This window comes from Triturus cristatus, chromosome 4_1, assembly GCF_964204655.1.
Source record: "Triturus cristatus chromosome 4_1, aTriCri1.1, whole genome shotgun sequence".
NCBI classification, from domain to species: domain Eukaryota; kingdom Metazoa; phylum Chordata; class Amphibia; order Caudata; family Salamandridae; genus Triturus; species Triturus cristatus.
In genome coordinates this window covers 932,528,516-932,549,760 of record NC_140585.1, presented here as the reverse complement: position 1 = coordinate 932,549,760, position 21,245 = coordinate 932,528,516, and the positions used below count along the sequence as shown (strand labels likewise).

Below are 21,245 nucleotides of genomic sequence, written 5' to 3'. Positions count from 1 at the left end.
AATACAAGGAACGTTTATTAAAAAAAAAAGGCGAGTGTATAAAAGCTGTGACTAAAGGAGATTAGAATAGTTCATAAAAGGCCATTTTGAAGCAGTATTTTTCTAATGCTTTTTAACTAGCAGAAAGATTGAAGACGGGCAAATTCCAACAGGCAAAGGTTCCAGAACTTGAAAGAGGGAGCAGGAAATCTTGGTTAGAAAATGTAACCTGGTTAAACAATGGCATCGTACATCCTTAATTCTAGAAATTCGGAACCTCCAATAACTTAGTTTTTCTACCAAGTTCACTGGTTAAGACTGTAAAACTGCAGAGGAGAGCGTCAATTAAATTTCATAAGCAAAGTGTTGTGAACATAGGTGAATAAAATGAATATTTCCAAATTTGCAAGCCCGTACCATTCATCTGTCTTCTGAATGGAAGATTGTTGTTGGTTTCAGAAGCATAATGTGAGGAAGCCCTGAAAGAAGAGAATAGATTTAGGTTAAATTTGTCTCTAAAGAGAATGTTGAAATGAACAATATTGCCCTAGTGTAGTGATTTCAGCTTGAAAATTCCACGAGAAATTCAAAAGAAAACCTAAGGGGTGTACTACCGGTACTAGCAGTGGAAAAAAGCAAGTGAAGACAGAAATAGAAAGTAGAATTCGTAGAGAAAAGGGTAGATGCCATCTGTGGGACAGGATGTTTTGATCAGAATGGATGACGCAATTAACTGTGAGCACAGTGATGGCTGGTGACATTTGAAAGTAGTGGGGTGTAAAAGTTCAGGATGAATGCCCTGTAGTGAGCTAGAACGACTGTCCTAAGGGGTGTTCGGGAAGGAGGGGGAGCTCCCCCGGGACAATTTTGGAACAAAAAGTGGGCAAATGGTGCATTTTCTAGTGAATTGGGGCATGGCTTAAACAACTAAACTAGATTTCTTTGATTCCTATAGTGTGCCACCCAACCAGTGACATACATTGTAAAGCAGACAGAACGTTTGGCTTTGTCAATGGTTGTTAGCTGTTTAAGATAAACGAGTAACCATGATTTTGTTGTGAATAATATTAAAAATGCTTAATTTCCGAAAATGTGAGACAGTGAATCAAACATTACAGAGGCCTGTGGAAGGGGTAGTGGTATGCAGAGTTTCTCAATCATGCCCGTTATGCTCATTCTATGTTAGACACGTGTACCCTTTTCTGTTCACATCTCATGCATCTGCATATCTTACCAAAAGCAGCCTCCTTTCACTGACCCCTGAATGCACATCCTCACATCTCCTTCACTTCACAACCCCCCAGACACACAATGCAGCAACTCACCTGTAACCACTGTATTTTTGTTTACTTTTGCCTTCTCATCAATATTTTGGACACTGTGTACCTTCTTCGCACACATTTGAAGAGAATCACAATTGCAACTGGAATAGGTGACCATTGCTCTATTTGGTCAGCAGAAAGGCCAAAGATTGGATGACCAAGTATTCTGAATACCTTTTTTGACCCACGGACAGGCACTATGAGACATTTTCCCTGCCTTCAGCCTTTGCTCCAGAACTCTCAGTGGTGGCACTTCAAGTTATCTACACATCTTATAAAAACATATCTCCATTGTTTTTCCCCAAAGGCTTTTTTTTCAATCAGAAGGTAATACAAAATTAAGCAGTAAATTCTTTTGTGCCCATCCCTACTATAACATTTGGCAGTGGAGTTTTGTGCTCTACGCCACAGCTCCCATCTGCAAAGATTCTCTTCACAAATCAGAGGTCTTATTTCTTCTTTGCCTCTGATGAATATGTTTAGGCAGGAGAGTGTTGGTCAAAATGAATCATACGTTCTCCTTCAAGGGGTGCTCATTGCCTTGATGTCAGTGTGCAGTGCCTCCGAAGCAAGCTGTCCTGCACAGTCACACCTCCTGCAGGGCAGTGCTTTCACAAGAATAGTTCACACACTACCTAATGTAATGACAAGCAGTAACAGCTATAGACAGGTGAATGCATGACCGCATGTTGGCAGCAAAACTCTCTTCTGTTTTCTGGCAGAACAGTACTAACACAGCGATCGATGGTTAAATCAGAGCTTAAGACAGGTCGTGTATTTGGAAAATTTGTTATCATGTTATAGCTGTCCTGGTGTGTATCTATAATATTACCTGGTTTTTGTTCTGTATCTGTCTTATGACACGTGGCCTCTTGAAATACATAGGTGTTTTTAAGACCAGAGGCTCCATGATATGAAAAGTAGTATCAGTCTGTGTTCAGCGTCACAGGCTTATAATGTAGCACAGACTGCAATATGAGCCCAGGAATAATAGTAAACTTAATTACAAGAATGTTAAAGACACTGCATCGTGCACACATGTAGACAACCCTGTTTTCGTTCTATTTATAAAACAACAAGCCGAGTGAGGGATTGGGCGAGTGAGACCCAGTCATTGCATCGCGAAAGAGGAGACCTGAACCTCTGTGGGAGTGTTTGAGCGAGAACCGGCCAGTGAGCCAACGGGAAAAAGACTAAGGGAGTGCGCGAGTGAGACCCTGTCAGTGATAGAGAAAGACTCCGAGGGAGCCTGGGAGTGAAACCCAGTCAGTGAGTGAGTGGGAGAAAGAGAAGGTCGGAGGGAGTGTGCGAGTGGCTAAATGTGTGAGTGTGAACGAGTCGGAGTGCCTAGGTGTTTCCAAGCGAATAAGAGGATGTTCTAGAGAGTCAGTGTGGTGGAGTGTGGGTGAGAGAGTAAATTGTTGGGTAAGATGATGTCACAAGGAGTCTGCGAGTGGTTACATGTGAGTCTGAAGGGAGACGGAGTGACTGGGTGTGAGCTGGGTGGGTTTGAGCTGGGTGAGTGTATAATTGAGGTATGATGGTGTGTGAGCGATCAAGCATGTGATTACAAGCAGCTGCGAACAGTGAGTCACAGTGTGACTGAAGGACAATGACATGCTGCTTGTTATCTCTGGTGGGCCGGTAAACTGATATAACTGCTCCTGGGGTTACGTAATCCACAACATCAAACAAGGACAGGATTAACCAAAACACTACTGCCCATATTTAGGATGCTATGGGCCCCAATACACTCTGTCTGCTGCAGTAATGATGGCTGTAGCCTTGAGACTCAGGTTATCTACTCTTCTTTCACTCCTTTCTCACCATGTCTGACCATGAATTCAATATTGAAACAAGTCTGGTCTCTTTCTGAAAGAAAATGAGCTACTACCCCTTTTTTCCACCAAGGGCGCAATCTGCCCTAATGCTAGCAAGGAAAAAAATGAGCCCCCATGCACAATTTGTATTGTAAAACATTCATAATTGTGATGCAGTAGGCCCCTGGGTAAAAGAGTCACTACACCATTTTCACTAATGATAGGTACCGCATTGCTGTCACCTCTGATGTTTGTTAACAACCTCAGCTCCTATCTTGCATCATCCCTCTCCCTTCCATCATCCCTCTGATGCCAAAATCAAGGTGTCTCCTCCCTTGGGCAATTGCTCCAAGGCTCAAAGAAACACTGGCACAGCAAGTATACCCTGCAACTGCAGCACCCATGATACCTACTGCTCTGCGAAGCAGGCTATCTACTAAGCCCACTCAACAGGACCATTATTTCTAGGCCAGATGCCCAAAGCAGGTTTTCTGCTGCTTTGTGTAGAAAAACCAAAAAACGTAACAACAACAACAAGCATTGGCATAGCCAATAGGTCTCGCTTTTGGGATCTTATGAGTGTTTAGCCATGCAACAGTTGGTGTTGTTGCACCAAGGATATTGTGCTGCATAACTAAATACTTATAAGGTCCCAAAGGCGAGACCTATTGGCTATGCCAATGCTTGTTCTGGGTGGAGGTAGTTGGAGGGGTGAAGAGTAAGATGTGGGCGGATCTGCCACTTTCGGGGGAAGTAGGAAGCACAGGCGAAGAAGGCTTCATTGGAGGATGATTGAGAAAAAGAAGTGAGAAAGAGTCTGGGAATCGAAGGAGGTTATTGGGAGAAAGGTGAAAAGAATGAGTGCAGCAAGATGGCGTGAGAATGCAGGGGTGGAGAAAGGGATCATGTTTAAGAAGTTTTGATGTTATCATAAACATTGAAGCGGTTTAAATGCTTGCCTTCCTGTCCTAATAAATGTTCTTTTACACATCACTGGAGCGTGGCACGTGATTGCCTCCTCATGATGAGGAGCGAGCGGCCGAGGCTGAGGGAGATGGGACTGGGGTGGGTGGTGAGGGGGCAGGGTTCCATGCACTGGTAGTGCGCTTAGGGGAAATGAGGGCGAGCTGCAGGAGAAGAGGCAGGGGGAGCAGGTCAAGGCTCCAAACATCCGGGTGGAGGAGGCCCTGGCACAGTGAGGGGAGAGGCGTCTGCTTTGAGGGAGAGGCACGCATTTGCTGAGAGGGCGGGTTTGGCACGCCAGCTAGGTGTCTGCGGTGCAGCCACCTTAAAGATCTGGAGGATGAGGGAGGAGATACGGTGGTCTGGACTGGTCAGCTTGAGATTTGGGGGCAGGAGAATCAGGCAGGTACGGGAGGCGGGAATTAGGCAGGTACGGGAGGAGGGAATTGGATGTAGGAGAATGTGAGGGAAAAAAGAGTGGAATGGGGGAACAGGCAAAACAAGACTGAGGCAAGCAAGAGTGAGAGTGAAAGAGGAAACAGGATGCATAACTAAAAGAGGTAAAAGTGAGAAAGAGATGAGAGAATATGCGGAAGCAGAAACAGCAACAAAAAAAAAGCAGGAGAGCAAAAAAAGGGTTACAGCGAATTGGAGCAAGAATGAGAGGCAAAGAGAGACAAGGAAATGGCAAAACAACAGAAAACAAACAGAGGAAATAAAGAGACAGAGAAAAGGGTGCAAGAGTGCAAACAAGCATTGGCCGCGCGGCAGTAAAAGTAACGGCGCACGGTCGTAAAAGCGAAAGTGATCGCGATCACTCTGAAAGCGAAAGTGATCGCGATGACGCGCTAAAGCACGCTAGGGATGCTCGCGCAGCAGCGGGGGGAGGGGCGGAGATGGTGCTGAAGGCTGGCGCAGGAAAGGCAGATGGCTGGGCGAGAAGGGAGGGGGGAATGCGGGGAGCAGCTGTGTGCGTGCACACCATCTTGCACTCAAGCTTGTACCCAGCACAAAAATGTGGGTAGCACTTTCAAAACCCACCTACTAAATGTCTCGCAGAGCAGCGCATGCGCTGGCTCAGGCGAGACCTAAAAAGAACATTTAACCCCCCTCCCCTGTTGCTTGAGCCCTGTTCTATTTGCTACAATAGTGACCTGGGCCCTAGTGCCAGCAAGGAAAATGTACCCTATGTTCTTTTTCATAGTAGGACTGCCATATCTGGGGTCCAGTGCCCTCTAACAGTCGGTGGTGGTAGGAAGGGGTGGGGGGCTCCTGTGCTGTGAAACAGATAGTAAAGAACTAAAGAAGAAACATGCCTTCTCACCATAGGAGACAGTTATTTTCTAATACAAACTATTTAGCAGAAGCCCTAGACTATTTTGCACAGAAAAGACTCCCTGCTTTTGTGATGCTTTTAGACGCTGAAAAGGCCTTTCATTTGGTGTATAGGGAGAGCCTTTTCATCATTCTTAGGAAGTTTGGATTCCCCATCAGATTGGTTCAGTTAATCAGTTAGTCTCTTTAAAGGGGCTAAAACCCAAGTAATTATAAATTATAGAAATATCAGGACCTGTGAGGTGGCTAGGGGTCAAGACAGGGTTGCCCCCTGTCACCTATACTCTTAGCTCTTTTTATAGAACCATTAGCTATTGCCATCCGCACAACACCAAATATAGAACCACCTGTAAGCGGTATGACTCCTATTAAATTATATGCGGATAACATTGGGCTATTTTTGATACCGTATATTGAAAATCAGAAGAGGATTTTCTCAATTTATTAAACATATCAAGACTTGGGAGGGTATAAGATTAATAAATTGAAAACTGAGATTTTATTATGTAACTGCGCTCATGACACTTTACTATCTGAATGGCATCCATTAATCAATTCCAAACCTAAGCGATATCTGGGGATATATTTTGCGGAGAATATTAATAACTTATTAAAATTGTCCCCCTAATTAATGAGGTTAAGGCATTATTTTCTAAGTGGAACAAGCTGCCTCTCTCTATAATGTGTCGTATTCCCTTTATCCAGACGTCAGTCTTGCCACTGTATAATATTTTGTTTGCTGCTAATCTATTGGTCCTTCAGATTAAGTTTTTAAGGAAATGGAGGGCATGTTCACAATTTTTTTCTGGGCAAATAAATCACTTTGCTTAGCACGAGAAACTTAATATCGGCCATTGAAAGAGGGAGTACTAGCTCTTCCTATTTTGAGAATTTATTATTTTGCAAATTTTGAACACAGCACTTTTAGATTATTCAAATCCCCAATTTGGCATGGGTTTGATCATTTTATTTTTTCAATAATTTTCTCAGGAGTGCTATATTACATATTTTCTTCGCCTCACCAGAGCTCCTAAAAAAGTCAGTTATTAGACCTTACTATGGTATATAAAACGCAAGGAACAGTTATTTAAATATTTTGGAATTCCAATGATTAACAGTGTCACTCAATTGGCGGATGTCTACATGGGGGGAGATTCCCTTTTGGAAAAGAATGTCATTTCAAAATGGTAATGTAACGGTTTTAGCTCAGTATCAGATTTTATAAATGGGGAATCGTGGAAGGTCTGGAGTCATATTGAACCCAGGATTAGGTCTTAAAAAAATATACTCCGATGGTCCTTCTTTAAAAGTTTTGGTTTGTTAAATGGAACTAAATGTAAGCAGAATTCAGGCAAGTTTGGAATTGGTTGAGGATTTGGTTGTATCCAGAACGTGCAGATCCATAGTGGATGGGCTACAATTCTTAGACAAAATAAAAGTAAAACAGTGTATGAGAAAGTTTCGGATAAGTGGCGCTCCAAAGAAGATATTCATGCCTCACCTGACACCTGGAATGAGATTAATGAATTTAATTTTACTTTGATGAAAGGGGAAGAATTTAGGCAGACGCAATTGTGGCTGCTTTATTAGAACTCCTGCTTTGCTACATAGAATAAAACCCCATATTTCATTTAAATGTTTTAAGTTTATGAAGGAGGGGGTGGGTTTATGGACTCATATAATTTGGTGTTGTCCAAGAATAAGATTAAACTGCTCAGAGATCAAACAATACTGCTCTCATACTTTAGAGTTGACCCAGTCTATTGATGCTCAGACTGCGATTATGGTGTATTCCTCTGTTATAAACATGGGCCTCTTGCGAAGAAAAAGGATATATATTCTTGTTATGATTGCTAGATCAATTGTTCTGCAAAACTGGTGGTCGGAAGCAATCCCGACTTTTCAGCAGTGGTGGTCTAAAAAAGTATGTAGAATCAAGGAATTGCAAATAAGATATGCTTTAAGATCAGGTTCTTATGCACATTTTTTTAGACTCTTGGAGGTTTTGGGATGAAATAAATTTAGTCAAGTGATGTGTGTTTTCGATTGGATATGTGATGTTATGATTAGTGATACTGCCTGTGTGTATTGCTCTAGCACTTGATGTCATATGATTTGAGGCGGTCAGTGAATTCTGTGATGTTATGTCATCAGCAACTAGCTGTGCTAGTATTTAGTGTTTTGGCTGTGAGTTTTGACAGCACTGTGGTGTTGCATGTTTGTCTAGCTCAGGGGTGGGATTTTTATCGGCATGAACCCATCTCTGCTCTGAGATGTAATATAATCATCAGTGAGACATTTGTAATTAAGTGTGGCTGTGTATTGTGACATCATCAGGAGTGAGACGACTACAGTGTACCTGTATTTGAAGTTTGACTCATCAGCATTGAGACAGTCAGGGTATTCGTTCAAAGACGCAATGTCGCCTTCCCTCAGATGTCTGTGTTTTCGTCTTAGGGGTGTGGTATTAAGATTTTTCTTATGTTTGGCTCTGAGGCGTAATGTCAATGACATAGTGTCAGTGTCCACCTTTTAGAAGGGGTGGTTGTGATGTTGTGGAAGAGGTGTGGCGCAGCGGCCAGGGTGCCTGACTCCGGACTCCGGGGTTCACGGTTCGATCCCCGGCACCGGGATTGTTTAGCCCAGCACCATGTGACTCTGCGCAATAGCTCGCTTAATCGTCCCGACGGCCCCTAGCGCCGGGACAACCTTTCCGGAGGTAGCTGTGCGCTTTACAAATGCTGGTATTATTGTTGGCAGTGAAACAGTGTTAGTTTCTTACTCAAAATTGTATCATTTTATATTTTTTTTGCCAGGAGCAGTTTCTCTTATCTCGTTAGCGCAGCAGGGAGTTGATGCATGCCCCATGGCACGTGTCTGCAGGTTGAGGCACGCACCATTTTCTGGGAAAGTTTTTGGTACATCGCTGCTTCATCCCTCATAAGGCTGTGTAAACTATCTTTCTAGCGGAGCCAGGTGAGTGAATCTAACCGCTTTGCTCCTGTGCATTGTAATTTATTCTCGATGTGCCTTGACAGTGATGCCTTTATGTTAGAATGAAATATCAAATATCTATCACTTTCAGGACACAGTAAAGTCTGTGAACCATGGCATCATGGTTGACATGGTGCTATGGGCCTATTGACCACTTCTCTAAACTTTCTTGATCTTTCTAACTATTGCACTATTTTACATCTGACATACCTGCCTAAATATTTGAAGATGTTCCTCATTTTGGCTTATTTCTTTTTTTTTACGCTTACTATGTTGGCTTCCTGCTGCAATCTGTTTTCTGTCCAGTTCACTGTGTGGATGTTTCTCCTCTCTCTTTATTTCTAATTTTCCTATGTTCATATCTATGATTTATTTGAAGCTACTGAAATGAGGTCTCAGTCTCCATCTTCTTTGGATAATTAAAGTTGTGCGTGGGACTGGTGTTAGGCCTATCTTTTCAACTGCACTTTTTCTGTCTTATGGAAAGATTTAATCTCTGCATGTAAGCCTGTGCTTATTACAGGTCATTGTTAGGTTGAGCCTACTAAACAGTTGTTGTGCTGACTGTTGCAAGGCATATTGTGACTAACCATGAACTCAGAGGGGCTCGGAGCCCGCCCTTTGCTTACCATTGGTTGGCTTTCCTTGTCACTCCCATTTGCTTGCTTCTTATTCGTGTTCCAGCTTGTCAATCTTGTGCTGTCCCTCCTATGGAACATTGACTCTTTAAAACTCTAATTTATTAGCTGGCATGGCTTCTACCTCTGCCTGCTTTTCAAGAAGTATTTTTTTCTTTTGTGTGAAGCTCTCCATGAGAGTGCATGCCCGTTTAAGCCGTCTCCCTCATATACTTTTCTTCTGCTGCACTCCATGTTGCTCTGTCGCTTGACTGCTTCACCCTGCCCCCTCCATCTTGCTGTTGTGTGCTGGTGTTCCTCCCTCCATTGTTGTCCTCCAACCCCTTTGTTGTTTCGCACAGTGTTGCTTTGCCGTTCAACACCCACCCTCGCCTCCATGCTGTTCCTCCACCCACCCCTGTGTTGCATTGTCATTTCCCCCAAATTCCTTTTATGTTATGTTGCCATTCACCTCTACCTCCCCTTACATCACTTTGCAGTTCCCCTAAAACTCCCAGTGTTGCTTCTCCTCACCCGCCTGTCCGCTTTAAAAAACATAACAAAAACCCTTAAAAAAAGCAAGTTTTGGCATGTTGTTCTCTTTTTAGTTACCAATACAAGTCAAAAGAAAAAAAATGCACCGCATCATTTTGAAGGCTTGCGAATGCGTGGTGTGTGTATCTACAAAATGACATAGGTGGGCACATCAAATATCTCTGTTAAAACTCATGCCACACTACACAGCATTGCAGATGTTGTGCAGCATTGCTAAAAATATTGGCAAAGCCAATAGGTCACAAAGGCAAGCCCTATTGGCTTTGCCAATACCTTTATCTTTCCTCTTTTTCGGCTCCACTGTCCTCTGTTTCGTCTTCTTTTGGTTTTGCTGTACTTTTTCATGGCGCTGATTGCCACATGTTTTACTTTTTTTTCTTTCGATGCGTCTTTTCATGCACAAGTGTCCGCTTCTCTCTCTGCTATTACAACGTGGATGACTTCTAACATTTTCAAAGTTAAATATAAACAAGCATTGGCATAGCCAATAGGTCTCACTTTTGGGACCTTATAAGTGTTTACCCATGCAACACTTGATGTTGTTGCACCAAGGATATTGTGCTGCATAACGAAACACTTATAAGGTCCCAAAGGGGAGACCTATTGGCTATGCCCATGCTTGTTTTCCCCCCTTTTATTGGCCAGTCCTCCACTAGCAGATCCTACATAGATGGTAGAATCTGCAAATGAAAGGAGGGGCCTGATTTACAGAAGGGTGTCTGTGGAGGTGCTTGGCAGCTGACAGAGATGGACACTCCTCCACATGAAGCATGTAGAGAACAGGCTGGGACATACAGAGCTGAGCGTAGATGGTGAACGAAGGAAAGTAGCTATAATATAGATTAAGTAAAGCATACTTGGTTATCAGCACCACAAAGCCTAATTACAACTGGGTATGAAAACAAAGGGCCCCTTTCTTCCAACCTCAGGATGAGAAACAGGGAACAGAGCAAAAACCTATAATTATTGATGCTCAACAGTCAGCAGGTTTCCCGCCGGTACACCATACAAAACCATGCAATCCCATAACATGCCAGTCAAAACGTATAAACTTACATAGCAGATGCTTTATAGAGATACACTGCTGGGTTCATGGTTCATAATATAATACGTTTAGAATCTTCACAAGCCTGTGACGTCTACAGAAATAGTGCCATTAGGTCTCTATAATGAAGTGTCAAGTGAATCTTCATTGATGGTTAATCAAACGATCTCAAAATACCATATCACAAACCAAATATCCATCCCTTGAAAATATAAATAAGTAATGTGAAATCCAAGAATTACTGGCAAACGAGACCTAATGTGATTAACTATATTTAAGATCACAATTGTCAAAGTTAAATTTCGATAATCTTGCTTAGAAATATTATTTTGTAATTAAAGCCTAGCTAGTTGGCCCCTTTTATGCAGAAACTAAAAACAATTATTAAATACGAACAGAAGGCAAACATCATAAGTCACAAAGTCTTTGCTCCCAGTAAATTAATTACGGCAACCATTTTCCAAGTTAGATGTAAGTGCTGACCACGAAGGCTTTAAAACAAGTCCTCAAATTATGTGCCCTAAAAGCTGGCTTTAACCACAGTCTTCGTTCATCTTTAAGTGCAGGGCAGGGAGGGATCAAGCGAACACTTTACCGACTGTAATCACACAATCTGCATTAAAAGCAGGTAATACGTTATTTTACTCATGATAGCATAAAGGCGGCACAAAAGGAGCAATGAATGTGTCAGACGCTGCTGGGTCAGCTAAGGCCGTTTGTGACAATCCTTCCAGGCATAGGATGTGTTGCGTACCCCTCCAGGAACAAACCATGAACACATCAGCATCAAAACAGCTACACAAAAGTATTCTTCCAGCACCTTAGTCTCAAAGAAATTCACGACAAGTTTGTTTTCCAACTAAAATTGTCCAATGCCTTCACACATCTCTGTAGCCTAATTTGTGTTGTGTACAAATTTTAGGTTAATTTGCACACTGCGAAAAAGGCACATGGGATGAGCAAGGTTGGGTGGAAAAATTTATTTATTTTGTCAACCACTTAACTCAACCTGATGCATGTAGACTAAAAACAAAAGGTGTGCCAGAACGCGCTCTTGTTTTAGATTATGCTTGGTAACCTGTGCTGTAAACAAACTGTATGCTGGGTAGAGTCTTTGCCAGGTGCAGGACTACCTTCCTTCTGAGTGGGTGGTGACGGCAACGCAGCAAGAACACAGAATTCCTTGCCTTAAAAATTGGTAGAAATAAGAATCTCAAAATTCTCTAGGCATTTACATTTTGACGAAGCACATCAACAGGGCATCGGCGCACCGTACGTTTCAACAACAAAGATGCGGGAAATCGGTTCAAGAAACGAGAGCATTACCCCAACAAACATTGGCCGCGGGGATGCAGGAAATAGTTTCAAGAAACGAGAGCATTACCCCAACAAGCATTGGCCGCGTGGCCGTAAAAGTAACGCCGCACGGCCGTGAAAGCGAAAGTCATCTCGATGAAGCGCTCTGTGCTAAGCCCGCGAGGGACGCGCGCACAGCGTTGGAGAGGCAGAGCGAGGCGCGCGCGCTTGTGCGCGTAATAGCAAGCTGGTGGCCGGAAAAAGCCTGTGGATAGCACTTCGAAAACACGCTTACTAAATGTCTCGCCAGTCAGCGCATGCGCTGGCTCAGGCGAGACCTAAAAAAGAGGTTCTTCCTTTTCTGACTGTTGATTGTCCTTCATTTTTTAAGCTAAACGTGTTGACTTAGTATTAATTGTTTTACTAAATTTGTCCTGCTGTGTTGACTTTGTGTTAATTTTTTACTAAATCTCTCCAACTGGATCTCTTCTAATATGTGTTGCTTTAATCTGTACAGTATTCGTAAAATTAGACCACTCATTCCTTTTTTTAATCTGAAACTGCTGCTTCAGTTGTGTACCTCTGTTTCATACATATTATTATTCTCTGTATGTTGGTCTCCCTAAATAAAGTACTCTCCCTAAATAAAGTCCTGTTCCAGGTGATTCCAGATTATTTAGTTCAATTGTAATTACCCATTCAATACTATTCTCATACCTCTCTATGGCTTATCCCAACTTCACTGGCGGACACCCTTCTTCCCTTTAAGTTTCATTTTGTTTGATTTTTAAAAGTGTTCAATTATTAGTTCTAATTTATCTTTACTCCCGGATATTTCTTCATACTCCTCTATACCTTTGTTCTTCTGTACTACCTATTTTACCTGTCCCTCATTTCCTAAGTGCTCCTTCTCATTTTAGTTAATTCTTTCTCTTACCTTCAAAATATTAGGAAGACCTTCCTTTTCACATGCCGTATGTATCATCACTGGATTAACATATTCTTCGCACTGATTTATTTTGTCCTGCAATTTCATTTCCAGTGCTTTGATTGAAAATACTAATCAATAAAGAAATGTTCATAATGTCAGTAAACTCCCAAAATGTCAGTTTGGAAGGTTAATACTTTCATACCCTGTGCAATCCAATGCTTACACACTGTGACAGCCTCCTTCTCTTTGACTGCTGGTGGCCTATTAAGTGCCTGTGCCCCTCTGATTCCCCGTTGTCTGTTGTGTGCCTATAATTTGCTCCTTCAATTTTTACCCATCCCTCCCTATATAATCTTCCCCCACCACTCTCACCTCACTCCACTTTTTCTGTATGCATTTTAAGTTGAGAAGAAATTGGCAAATTAGAGACAAAGGGTCTTTGGTTTGTCCACATTAATAGGCAGTTATTTGTTGCAAGTTATTTAACAGGATGTCCACTCTGCGATTTGACTGCTATTACCCATTATGTGGTTCTGGCATGGAAGGTATCACAGAGTTCCCATTTTCTGGTAGGGCAGTCAGTCAAGAATGTCTCTGCTCTGGGATGTGACAGATAATGCACATTCTCTGTGTGATATGAAAATCATTACCATGTTTCATGTTTCTTAACACCGATTTCCGTATCAGAACCCCTGGGTTCTTGGGTCAGAGAGGACTGTGACCGCCACTACAAGATGAGGAAAGAGTTGCTCACAGAGAGAGAGAAGAGGGAAAAAAAGGTAGGACAGTTGCAGCTGTTCCTTCCCTGTGGTCACACAACGTGCTAAAGACACCAAGTATTTACAGTCCTCTCTTCCATGGACGTGCACTGCCTTCCGTAGTTATCCTTTGTGATTGGTCCTGGGCGCAGTCTTCCCTCTTTTGAGATGTGGCTTGCGCCTGCCTCTTTGGTTCTGTCTGCTCTTGGGGGTGTGGTAATGATGCCATTCTCTAGACAGCATGGTGGTCGATGGACAGCACCAGAATCAGAAGAGCATCTGTTTATGTTTGGCCTGTTTGGTGTTCCCTTTCTTACCTCAGACCAGGATTTCGTTTTCAACAGAGTTTCTAACCTAAGAAGACTGCTTTAGCACCACAGTACTATCTCTTTCCAATCCACCACATTTGCACCATTTCCTGGTTCCATCTTTTTCCTATAAAAGAACATTTAGAGATCAGAGCTTTTGGTGCCAAGGCAGGTGAAGTACTATTTTTCAACAAGTTCATTGGCCCCTTGCTGCTATTTTTGCCCTCTTTTTAACTGTCGCCTACTAGACAGTGCATGTGCTGTCTGTTGTGAGACATATTGTGGTCTTACAAGAACATAGAGGGACTTGGAGGCCGCCCATTGCTTACTATTGGTTGGCTTTCCTATCACTCATTTACCTTCTTCTTATTCGTGTCTCAGCATGTCAATCTTGTGTTTGTCTTGCCTATTGAGCATTGCCTCTTTACCATTAATTTTGATTGTTTCTATGCTTTTGCTGCTTCAAGCACTACATTTTGCTTTTCTTTTACACGCTCCATGGAAGTGCATGTTTTCCAGATGTCTCCCTACTGTACTTCTCTCCCCCTTCACTCCATGTTGTTGTCTATGGTCTGTGTGCTTCTTCCCACTACCCTCCATGGTGCACTCGCCGTCTTGTACTTCCCTTGTTGCTTTCTTTCAAGTGCGCTTCTCCCCCCATCCGATGCATGTTGCTCCCACCCCTTGCTTCTCCTCCCCAACTCAGTCATCCATGTTGCTTATCCCCACCTGGGCCCTCCTCTCACACACGGGTGCTTCTCCCCCCACCCACTCCACATTGTTCTCTCACCTGTTGCTTTTTCTCCATCCCGGTACCCTTTGTGTTGCTTCTGACCCCATGTCTCCCCCCCCCCCGCCGCACCCACTTTAAGAGGCCACTTTTGCATGTTTTCTTCTTTTTAATTAATGAGCCAACCCAAATCGGTATTGAAACAGAAAAAAGGCAATTTTTGTCTTTTTGTAGGGTCGGACACAAGTGGCCAAGCACTAAAGGCATTTTTTCTATTCTTTAGTAATGTTGCACAGATCACAGCATCATTGGCAAAGCCATTAGGTCCCAAAAGCGAGACCTATATACTTCGTCAATCCTTGTTCTGTTTTTGTGATTCAGTCCTGTGGGTGTCTTCAGTTCCGTTACATTTCAGTGCTGTTTGTACCTATTATTCATTTGACCTCCTTGTTTCCTCTTAGATCTTCTTCTGTAAATTGACATCCTTCTTTCTTGCATCTCTGAACTGGATACCCACCATTCTGTCGCCTGAAGATTTTCATGCCTTAGTGTTTTGTCTCCAATTTGCTATTCTTTTCTGCAGACACCTACCTCTGACGTAAAATATCAGTGTGGAGTAAAGTGGCAACAGGAGGTCGTGGACAGTAGAAGTGGTAGGAGAACAAGAAACCAGTTGTTACAGTTGTTAACAGACACAACATTCCAGAGTTACCATAAATATTCTTTTTTTAAACCAAGTTTCCAAAAAGAGTGCCCTCTTTGAGTCTGAGATTTCCATTAGAACAATGGAGAGTTAAAGGATAAATGTAATACAAAGCCAACCGTTTATAATGAAAATTTCAACTGGTAGACAGTTTAGGTAAATATAAACTAAAATGTATAACTACAAGCACGCTTTCAGAATATTTTAATATTTGTTTTAGGAAAAACATTGGTTTGCATATTTGTTTACCTGGGACCGAGAGCAGACAGAAGCCTCTGAAAAAATGAATACTAAAAAAGGGGGGCTTTCTTTTTTTACACCATCAGTTTTTCAGATGCTTTTGTTTGAGTTCACTTCTCAATGCTGCTGCACTGCTTGCTTGTGGAGCGAGCACTGAAAAATGCAACTGAAAAATGGATGCTACAAAAAATAAAGCAACCTTTTTTTTCTGTAGCATCTGTTTTCCTGATGGTGTTGTCAATGCTCACTCCAAGGTGCTCCCAGGCTGTTCTGAATGTTAAATAGTTACTTGTGCATTCCATTATAGGCTGAAGGACACACCCAAATAGCGAATAGAAAAAATGATGCAATTAAATAGTCCTGTGGGCTGATTAAGCATGTGATTGGCATGCCTCAAACTAATAGCTGAAGGTTTCAGAGCAGAAAAAGCCAGTGACTGAAGGAAGCTGTCTCAAAACCTCTTCAAGTAAATGTAGAATGCAGTATGTGCTCCATGATTGTTGCAAGCGCTATGAACTTAAAACTTAAAAAACGTTTTAATCTTCCAGTCATATTTGGATCATGACATTAGTAAGGCCTTGGTAGAAGCTCCCATCTTCTTTAAGCTCGTCTGCTGTCCCCCATATTTTATGTTCATACTCTTGTGCCATGCTTTCAAACACCTGTGCAATGATGTATGGAATTTTTTTGTTGGTAAAATAAAAAAGAATGTTCTGTGGTCTGGATGGACAAACAGCCGTCTTCTCACAATGTACCGACCTTGACCAGTAACAAACCATCCTGTTCGATCTCAATATTATCTCATTTTGCATTTTTTTTCATATCTGCTGAATAAACGTAAACCTAGTGGATCCTTGAGTGACCTGTCCCCTTTTTGTTACTTAAACATCAGTCCTCTCTGCTTGTACCACCCGATATGTCTCCTAATCTGACTTTCCATTAGTGAAACTCGTGTGCCTAGGATTTGGAAAGCAGGTTTGGGTTCAAATAAAAAATCCAGCCTTTCAATTTGTGAATTATTAAACTGGTAACCTATGACCAACCTCGCCATAGGAGCTAAACTAATTAAAATGACCTGTTGTCTACAACTTTAATAATTCCTTGGCTCCTAGCAAATATTGTGTCGGTCCCAGCGTTTAGATTACAGCATGGGACCGAGGCTGCTTGCTAGGATTCTGGGACAGAATGCCCTATACTGTGAATGAGGGGCAAGCCACTTTGCTTGTGCTATTCAATCTTTCAGTCACTTTTGATACTTTTAACCATTGTAAATCAGTGGATCAGTGGTTCACATCTCATTTTGCACAAAACCTCGATTCTGGAGTACAAAACTACTCATTGTCTCCGATTGAATAGCTCAGAGATGGAGATTATCATCCTTGGCCTCTAAGGCAGATCCTCAATAGTACCTATTTCACACACACATTTTCAATCTGAAACAGCATCCTATATATAAAGTTAAAAAACAAGATTTTCTTTTTGATACTGAGGTAAGTTCAGTGATTGAAGATTGCTATTGTCAGTTTAGGAAGCCAAAACCTGTCCTCTTGCAGCTGTGTGAAATCAATTGATTATTTTTTTAAAGAAATCTTTTTATTGAGTTTCATAATAACGTAAAACAATAAAGCAATTACAGTACAGCTTGGAAACCCATCCGCCATCTAGCAGAGCCCACAACTCCACAGCCACCACCTCCACGTTGCAACTTGCTGCTTCTGTTCCCGGTTGCTTTCAACCTGCATCTGCTCGAGGCCCCCCCCCCAGTCTCCCCAAATCGTTTTCCCATTTACTTCATTGTACAGATTGTGCCTGGAGTTCAGGGAATTGAATCATGTCCCCCACCTTCAAAATGTCTCCCACTTCTGATATGCCCCACATATCCCATTTCCAATGACCCTCTTCACCTTTCCAGCATACTAGCAGTGCCGTGCCCTAAAGCGGGGTCTCCATCATCACTTGATCCTTCCAGCCCATTGCTCTTTTCGCTTCCTGCCATATCAATAAATTAATTCTTAGTGGTTGGAGTAGCAAAAAGCTCCAGAAAGGACTATTCAGTCCTTTGTAAGACCCTAATTTAACAGGCTGAAAGAGCGCAAAATGTGGATCTTGGAGCTATCTCAGGTCTTGGAAAACGTAACCACAAATAAGATACCTATAACGCACTGCATTAGCTGCTGGTGCTAGACAACAATCAATTTAACTTCCATTGTCGTGCCCAAAAGGCCCTTCTTCAGCTGGAGCTGAACTATCCTCATTTCTCGTACTTACCATGCTGCAATATAGGCAGCAGGAACTCAGCCTTGTTGTCAGTTCTCAGAAACCATCTTAGTTCTCGTGGAGGTCCTTGCTTTTCAGTTCGGGTCTTTAAACTCTGGAAATTGTTTGTAGTAGACATCAGGGTCTCCCTCACGCTGATGATGTTCAAGAATAGGATGAAAGCCTATCTTTTGGGCTACTCAATTTTCAAGGACAGCACCATGAGACCCAGCTTGGTATTATGTGCTAACTAGTCGCTGTCAATTAGTGTTTTAGTCCAGGCTTTAGTATTTTTGGGTCCAGGATTGGTCCTTAATTGATCCAGGATTCAAGACATTTAAGGTGAATCCTCCTTTGAATACTCAACCTTTCAATCTCTTATTAAGGTTGCCTCCTGTAGCAGCACTGATTCCGTGAAAGCTGGCCTTCCTTACTATTACTTCAGTTTCTTGCAGAGGGGTTTTCAGAGCTGCTTTTGAGCTTCTGTTGTTGATTCAACATTAGAGAGATGCATTGCCTGCTGTAACACAATGCAAATATCCACGTCTTTCTAGAAGAGAATAGTACCAATTCTGTCAGGACCATAGTTTAGCACAGATATTAAAATCTATCATCTGACTTATCAGAAGAATTGTCGTAAGCTGTGTCCCTCTGGCACTCTCCCAATCTTCTCTAAGAGTAGGTTGAGAATCTAAGAAGAACTGGCGCCCTCTTGCATGGTCTGTGGTTCCTATTTCCAGCTCCCTTTATCTCACTAGAGTTTCCATGCCATTTGTTCAACCTGAATGAAATATATGATTCTTGCAATCCAGGAATTATGTTTGCGCTCAAAACACCATGGTATGTAGAGAGTTTTTGTATTAGACTTATACTTGTCTCTGTGAGCAGGAAACCTCAGGGACAGCTTCATTCTAGGCCACATGCAAAGAGGAGAATTCCAATGAACACTATTGGTTGACTGCCCAGAGACTATTGAGTAACCTGAAGTGGAATGGAGACACACACTTGAGGGACTATATTGAGCAACCATTAGGAGTGCTTTCCCCACAGGGCCAGGGATGCACTGGCAGAGTGCATACTACACTATTCATTTCCAGTTCACTGTTCTCTCTCACTTCTCTGCCACCTCAGCTCTTTCCTCTCTTTCTTTACTGTCATGCTGCTCTTCTTTCTCTTGTCTCTCAATACTTGCTTCTCTCTTCTCATACTTCTCCCCTCTTCTGCTGCTCTTTTCTCCCTCTGTTCTCTAACATCTCTTAATTCCATCCTCTTTCAATTCTCTCTCTAAACTCCTGTTGATTCGCTGTGTTTATTCTCCACTCTTTCTGCTTTCTCCTCTTGTCTTCCTCTTCTCTTATTCTCTTTCATCATTTACTACCGGAGGTCTGAAAGCAGTCATACATGCTAGACCAGGGCTACAGAATTGTATACCTGTAACAATTATGGTTAGATCATAAAGGTGGCTCCAACTTTTTTTGAGGATCTATTGTTTTGCACTGGCTCTGCTTCTCTGCAGCAGTCATTACTTACTGTGTCGTCTCTGGCGACAATTGCTCTTTGTTTTGTGATATACTCTCTTAAAACAGTAGCCTACTCTGATGTCGCACTCATTACACTGATTCATTTGAGTCCTTGCATGGTGTCTGCTCAGTGATCTCAAGTGAATCTGTGGTAATGCTATGTCATGAGACAACCTTTACACTCTGTCTGCTCTGTGATGTAATTGTCATGACATATTGTCCCTCATGTGCTATGTTATCTGTTGAATGTTTCATAATTGCCGAATTAGACACCCAAGCCTGATCATACTGCAGGTGACATTCATCTGTGTTACTGTCTTGCTCTAGAGATGCTGAGTCGTCTGTCAGGACTAGCGAACACAGTCCTTCATGAACTCTCAGGGGATGGCGATGATGGGGACCCAGAGGCTTCGGCCACTGTAAGTCCAACTTATGGGGGTCTTATTGCTGTGCAGGGGGTCACAAAAGGGGGTCTGAATGTATTGCTGGGGCAGTAATTTCTTTGGGATGTTGGAGTAGGGTAAAGCAGGAATATACTTGCATGTAACATAATGGCAATTATCAGTCTATGCACTTAGCCACGATAGTAGACTTGGGATGCCATTCATGGATTGGTTTCGCAATAATGAGTACTAGGTCAGTGCTGCAGGGGTACAATTGCATGTATTGGTGGGTCAGTAATTAGCTAGGTATTAGTTTGAGCTACAAGATGGAGTAAGTGTAGCTGTTTGACAGTTATCGTATTGAATTGCAGCTTGTGGGATCGATAAAACAGAGTTCTGATGGTGATCGTGGACTTCTAGTAAGTCGGTTCTCAACTACGCAGATACAATCGGGGAGACCTCAAGGTTGGGTGTTATGGTAGTTTCAGTTTGAAGTCTGAGCTGAAAGCTTTCCAAGCTTCTACTAACTTCGGCTTTCTCTTTCAGGGGCACGATTCAGTGCCGGTTCAAGGAAGCATGGAGGATGCACCAGAGGATGTACTTGAGCGCCTGGCTCAGACAGAGCAGCTGGTGGTTCACTTGAAGACTTTAATACGGGATAAGGATTCCCAGCTTCAGCAGAAAGATGTAAAACTGAAGGTATATAGGCTTTGCCTCTAGGGAAAAGTGTACCATTCACCCTGGCACTGCATTTATTGATTGTTATTCACATCGTTTTTAAATCACAGTAAGTATATCCGATTCTTGTGAAGGTTGGTTGGGTGTGGTGTCTGTTTTTTACAACATAAGCTTCTTGTGTGATGCGAGTTTGACTGAGACAAAGTCTGTTAATGTGCAGTCAGATGTGGAGTTTTCTCTTGATTTGCATATGGAGGAGTTTAAGAGATGTATGTGTGTATGGAGGTGAGAGATGCTGTTGTGTAACGATAGACATTTTGTGAATAGCTTATGCTGACATGAGGCATCTTCGATGTGCTGAGCGTCAGTGTTTACATTGATGACCTATATATTTTAATTATATTGGGTTTATTCTAAAGTATTGAAAGTGAAAAACAAGGTAGTCATGTTCGATGTCAGCCCCATGTTGGCATCACCCATAGTCACAAGCTCTGTTGCCAAACAATACTTCTAACAATGAAATATTAAAAAACATTTTTTATTTCTTAATTTGTCTTGTATGGTGGAAGCAGTAAGTCCGTTGTCCTGCCAAAGCCTGACAATTCAATATCCTTGTTTAGAGATTGGTCCTTATACCTATTCTTCCTCTGAAGGCTAAGTGCTACGTGTATAGACTATGGTTTCTCAGTCTATAACCCCCAATGGAATCCCCAGTCCTTAATGACTATTCTAATATAGTTCCCAACCATGAGAAATAAATGTGATTAGGTAGGACTCTCTGATGTGACTAAGGCACCCATGTTGAGATAATA

At 42.3% G+C, this 21,245-nt stretch overlaps 1 protein-coding gene across 2 annotated transcripts in view; it reads left to right on the top strand.

Annotated features, from left to right (window-relative positions):
- GOLGB1 (golgin B1) overlaps positions 1-21,245 on the top strand; it is a 315,045-nt gene that overhangs the window by 20,007 nt on the left and 273,793 nt on the right. Inside the window, exons 2-4 of one of the 2 annotated variants that reach the window (XM_085653791.1) lie at positions 8,236-8,395; positions 19,700-19,791; positions 20,302-20,454. In XM_085653791.1, coding sequence (XP_085509917.1) covers positions 19,702-19,791; positions 20,302-20,454 — 243 coding nt within the window. In that variant the 5' untranslated portion in view covers positions 8,236-8,395; positions 19,700-19,701. The remainder of the gene's footprint in view (positions 1-8,235; positions 8,396-19,699; positions 19,792-20,301; positions 20,455-21,245) is intronic. The other variant, XM_085653794.1, reaches the window with a different exon arrangement.